The sequence below is a fragment of the Mugil cephalus genome, chromosome 12, assembly GCF_022458985.1.
Source record: "Mugil cephalus isolate CIBA_MC_2020 chromosome 12, CIBA_Mcephalus_1.1, whole genome shotgun sequence".
Taxonomy (NCBI): Eukaryota; Metazoa; Chordata; class Actinopteri; order Mugiliformes; family Mugilidae; genus Mugil; species Mugil cephalus.
The window spans coordinates 7320608-7326292 of NC_061781.1; the positions used below are offsets into that span (position 1 = coordinate 7320608).

Below are 5685 nucleotides of genomic sequence, written 5' to 3' on the forward strand. Positions count from 1 at the left end.
GAGTAACTGAGTACGGTTTGTTTACTAAGTTTGGTTCTGTTTTTGCTTGTGTGGATATATACATATATTTATATACAGATATATCCCGTTAATGTGCCATATTCCTCCTAACTACATGTACATATATTTTTTATACCTGTGTGAATAGACTATTTTCATATATAATCATACTCATTTTCCATATTTGTTTTTCTCTTGAACACTGTTTTATGTTATCTTATCTTATTTAATTGCAGGGTTTTGTTCATTACAATTTTATTGAAATATTAAAAGTAAGAATGCCTTTGTAAAAGAATAACTGTACAAAATGAGACAATTATTAGGCTTCTCATGAAAACATTGAATGTAATATGTATTTGCAGTGGTGGGGTAAAATATTAGGCTATAAATGATATTGTAAGAGCCACATTGCTCAGTTTCAGTTTCTTGTGGGTGTTTGTGCACATTTCTGTATGATGGTATGTTTAGGTTTGTGGTTTTCTGTCTATATGGTCAGGTGGGTTAACCAGTGTAGGTGAGCACACTGTGGAAGCCATACGGTCGAGTTTATGGAAACGCATTATTGTGTCTTGAATAAATCAGCACAAAGAAAGAAGGAAATATTCTGATCTTTTTGCTGTTATTCCTTTTGTTGGTGCACTTACACCTGCGCGCGTACCACAATGGCACACGTACAACAGCCCAGAATGCGCAGATGGTGACAAAGGAAGCCCCTATAGGTACTAAATAAAGGAGGCTCTTCTTTGTGAGCTGTGGTTAAAAAGCCGGCTCCCAGAAAAGAGACAAAATGCACATCACTAATCCAAATACTTGTGTCATAAACATCCACCATGCGCCATAATGCACATACCGCGCTGTCCTGTGCAAATTACAGGAGGAAACAGTTTGTCACCTATTTTATGAAGGTGCTTGTGTTTTGGCGTTTTGTTTTGGTTGGACATAGAATTTTATTTTAGGACGCTGACCAGCTCATCTATCGTCTTGGACTTAAAAGATGTAATATTTTATTCGAACATTAGCACTGATCAAAAAACTCAACCTCGTCATTTTGTTTGGAAGTCTTCATACACAAGTGCAGATGGACAGATAGGACACCCAAGATGAATTGCTTCATTATATTATATAGGCTTTTACAAGGACTGAAAAAAGTAAAGCAGCCAATCTGGAATCTGCAAGGACTTGAACATTTTCCAGAAGCCTTGCTAGCCCCATGTTTTATTTTAATTTGTGGTTACGTTCTTCGTTAGTTATCTATTGTTCTATCATTGCATTGCGTGCCTTCTGTAAAGGATTATTGTTGGTAAAGAATGGAAAAAAATTCAGTCCAATAACTAACTAACTAAATAAATAAATAAAACCGACCGTACTGTCGTAAAATTGTCGTGAAGGGCCGTGACGGCAGCCAAAGTACTTTACGGCTATCGTCGTTTGTCATGTAACTTTCATGCCGTGCAGCTGTCCTTGTAATGATGCGGACAACGCGTAAGTGTTTTCTTCTTTTCTATGGCTCAAGAGTAAAGAAACCCCGTTTCTATTTGCCTCCAGTGGTGCAGAACTGTTTCATATCTTGTGTTTAATTGTTGGTACGGTTTCGCTCAGCTTAATGTGCTTTGTAGCCGAGTCAGATATTATGAGACATTATAACTCGGTGTGGTGATTTGAAACGAGTAACAGAAACGGTGACAGTGTTTTAGACCTGTTAAGCTTCATACCACCATCTGCTTGGATACCTCATGAATTAGCCCTTCACCCACTGAAGGCTGTGCCGCAGAGAGCATGATTGTGATGGCAGGAGAGAGCTGCTTCTTCAAGCTGCAAGGACCGTCTTCTACACCCCTGTTAAATACAGTGATCAGGCATAACATTATGACTACTAACGGGAGAAGTAATCCCAAACTGATCAAGTATCTGTGGGATGATCCACAGAGGACCCTCCCCTCAACCCAAGGGACCCATTCTCTGATGAGTCACAACTGTTTTGGAGGCACAAGGAGACCTACACACTATTAGGAAAGTGGTCATAATGTTATGCCTTGTTCTGTGTATATTATTATCCAAAGCATGCAGACGATATGTTCGGAGTAGAGGAAACCCTGCAGCAGAGCATTTTGATGTTGGTAAATGGCCTTATAATTAAATACTGCTTTTCCACCTATTAGTACTCAACATGCTTTATAGCCACACAAGCGCGTACGCGGTAGAAGGGGTGAAGGCTGAATACCCAGTGGGCATTGTGAATATCGTTAATGCTGATAATTTGCATTTGAGAAAAACAAATTGCTCTGGAAAATTGGACTACGTGATCTGGTAATAATAATAATAATAATAGTAATAATGGCAGTGTCATAACAATAGTGCAATGACAGAAAAACAAAAATAGAGTGAGAATATGAATGAAACGATAAATCAGATCAATTCCTGCAATACTGATGGGGAATATCTTGAAGGTGCAGATGGTCATTAAGCTGTGGAGGAAGAGTTGTTTAATAAGTCTGACAGTTCGGCAAGAACGTACTCCCACCAGTTGTTAAATGCGCTGATTTGCTTATTTTCCCCACCAACATTCTGCCCGTCATGTTGTTTACGAACGTACGCTCCATCTCCTTCACAGATGTTACCTACTGAAGCTTTCTGCACGTAGCTCGCCACCGAGGACAAAAACTCAGCATGGCGTCCCGTCTCCTCCAGTACTCTGTACTTCTTCAGAAGTACCGTACCCCGCTGATCGTGGCCAGCTGTGGTGGGGTCTTTGCAGCCAACATGGTCTACCATGTTTTTCCTGACATGTCCTTCCGTGAGCTCTACCAGGCGTGGCATAAAGGAGAGCCCGTCAAGCTGTCTGAAAACCTGGAGGATGTTTTTCAACAGGTAGTGTACTGCATGATTGTGCCCCCCCCCCCCCAAGATCACATTGATGGTGTGTCTTTAACAAACAAACTTCATTAAAGCTGTAAAATTATTTGCATGTGGTGCAGATGAGATAAAAAGACGTAGAAATTCACTTCATCGACAGCCATTAAACTATTTAAAAAAAAGGCATTTTTTTCAGCAGCTTATGCAAGAGTAAAAACAAAAAGACCGTTTAAAAAAAATTATAGCTATTTCATTCGTTGGCTTCAGAACGTTGGCGTAATTTCCAAAAATCATCGTCGTTGTTGTCTTTTGTAGGTGTTGAAAGACTATGGGATCAGCTCAAGCAAGAATTACTCTGTGTTCGCCTCCTTCGGGTTCCATCCAGTTGGCGCCGGGGTCCCGTGGCTTCCTGCAGGGGCCCACATTGGCATCCCGGCTAACTTTAACAGCAGTGTTGACGACCCGAGCGGGATCACCAACCGCAACATCTTCATCAACGGCAAAATGGTGGACTGGAGCGGGGAAGTGGGTTCTTCTCTAAAAGACACACTGGTGTTTTCCCCCGAGGCGCAGAGGTTTGCCATAGCCCGAGAGGTGGCCCGCCTGCAGTCTGGAGGACCTGTCGTGAGTGCTGCTGTGGCCCCTTTCTGCCTGGGTGGGGTCTGGGTGTACAGCGTGCTCCTGAAGCAGGTGTTCGGGCTGAACGCGGGGCCGGCGCTGTATCGTGGGGCTGTGAACCTTCTGGCGCTGGGCATTGGCGCCGTGTCCTACTTCCTCACCTCGGACGCGGTCAACCAGTGGATCGACTATAGCACAGACAGGCATGCGGCCGCAGTGTCCCGCGATTATGCCAAAGGAGGGGTAGAGTTTTACGAAAAGATCCTGTCCAGAAACAAGATACTGCGCTCGCTGATGGGGCAGAAGGGAGCGGAGATGTACGCTCCCAGTGGGAACTTGTTTCCTGCTCACATCCTTCGGCTCAAACACACGCCGTACACATCCAGGAGAGAGGGGATCCTCGCTCTGCTCAAAGAGGAGAAAGCCTGAACAGAACTCTCGCACATGGAGTAAAATAAATGGCCTTACCTGAGCATCTGCAATAGACTGTTCAAAAATAGAAGACTGGGTCCCTGAGTTTATTTTAGTTGCAATAATTTGGCCAAAGGAAGTAACCTATTTATCATAGAAATATGTCAAACCACATGTGCTATGTGTTGAACAATTGAAACAGTAAGACAGTCTTGTAAAGTCCTGGTGTGTGTCAGATTAAGAGTCCAGTCTAACTGGTGACTTTGTCCCACAAGATGTGGAAGGTTAAGTCTGGAATATTTCAAAATAAACTATTTTGATACATGTGGTGGAATATATGTTTCTGAATTGACGTGGTTGATCTGTGATGCAGAAAAAATGCTCGTTAATTAGAACAGGTTAATTAGTTAATTAGAAGCACACATAGATTTTCTCTGGTTCTGAGAGTCCAATAATAGCTCATTAATGATTCTTTCACCTCTGTGGACACGGACTGAGCATCTTAAACGTGGCTTGGAGGTGTAAAGTGTGTGATGTGTATATGTGCGTGTGGTTTGTCTGATATGCAGAATAAATGTTTCAACTTTCTAACTAGAATACGAATTGGACTCGCACAAAAATGGATTTTATTTTTTATCAGTGTAGCAGCATGACTCTGTGGTCCACGGAGCCCCCTGTTGGTCGAATAGTGTAAACGTGGCTAAGTTGACCACATGCAGCAAGTGAGAAGGAATTGACCACATACTCCTTCTCACATGCTTTAGACCCACAGTAATTTGATCTGATGACTGTGTGCATCACTGAAACACAGATTAACTATTTCACACTGATGGCAAGGGGCATCATTAACTAGCCTGAATTACCACCAGAAGTGACTGACTGGACTGTAAGGCTCAGATAATTATTCAATATGAAAGATATCTTACTGTGAGGCAGTAACACCATGAACAACTACTGCTGCTACTAACCAAGGGAAAACTGCAGAATGGCAGTCCATTAGGTCACCGCAAGAGGATGATGGGAGGCACTTAAGGATGCCAGCTTGAACAAAGTAGTTTAGTTGTAGTAGTGTCAAACAGAGGTGAACTGGTGAGTCTAAACTGGCCGTAGCCTGAATAGCGACCTGTCCAGGGTGTACCCCGCTTCTTGCCCAATGATGGCTGGGATAGGATCCAGCCCCCCACATGACCCTCTAGAGCGCTGGTGTCAAACATACGGCCTGTGGGCCAAAAGCAGCAGCCAGAGGGTCTAATCTGGACTTACATGGAATTACATGGAAGGCTTCTATCCCTAATTTATCCAGTGCTTTAGAAAAAGCAGTGGACAGAACACAACACAGAGACCCAGGACCAGACAGCTGACAGCAATGAACCCAAATTATACTTAATATTTATTTATCCTTATTTTTTTTATAGGATATTTTATTAAATGTAAACATTCTCCTAATTGACCTGTTCTTCTTGGCACTAAAAGAAATGGAAAAAATCAGAAGTTGTCATTACTGATGGGTTATTATTCTGTTATCTACTAAATGGGTTTGGCACCCCTGCTCAAGAAAACAAGTGGTAATAGATAGTGAATAAATGAATGATTGAAGGGTGGTGTTTAGCACTGATGCCACAGCAATAAGGTTCTAGATTTGAATCCATCGGTCGACCTCCGGCCTTTCTGTGTGGAGTTTGCATGTTCTCTCTGTGTCTGTGTGTTTCTAAACTGACCATAGGTGTGAGTGTGAATGGTTGTGTGTGTCTCTCTCTCTCTTTTTCTTTTATTCCTGCGGGGTCATAATAAAAAACATTTAGA

General features: G+C 42.4%; 1 protein-coding gene across 1 annotated transcript; it reads left to right on the top strand.

Moving 5' to 3' along the window:
* Nucleotides 1-1392: 1392 nt before the first annotated feature.
* On the top strand, nucleotides 1393-4440 carry tmem177 (transmembrane protein 177). Its single transcript, XM_047601984.1, has 3 exons — nucleotides 1393-1482; nucleotides 2612-2868; nucleotides 3169-4440. The coding sequence occupies exons 2-3, from the start codon at nucleotides 2668-2670 to the stop codon at nucleotides 3898-3900; spliced, it is 933 nt and encodes a 310-aa protein (XP_047457940.1). The 5' UTR covers nucleotides 1393-1482; nucleotides 2612-2667; the 3' UTR covers nucleotides 3901-4440.
* The last annotated feature ends 1245 nt before the right edge of the window (nucleotides 4441-5685 follow it).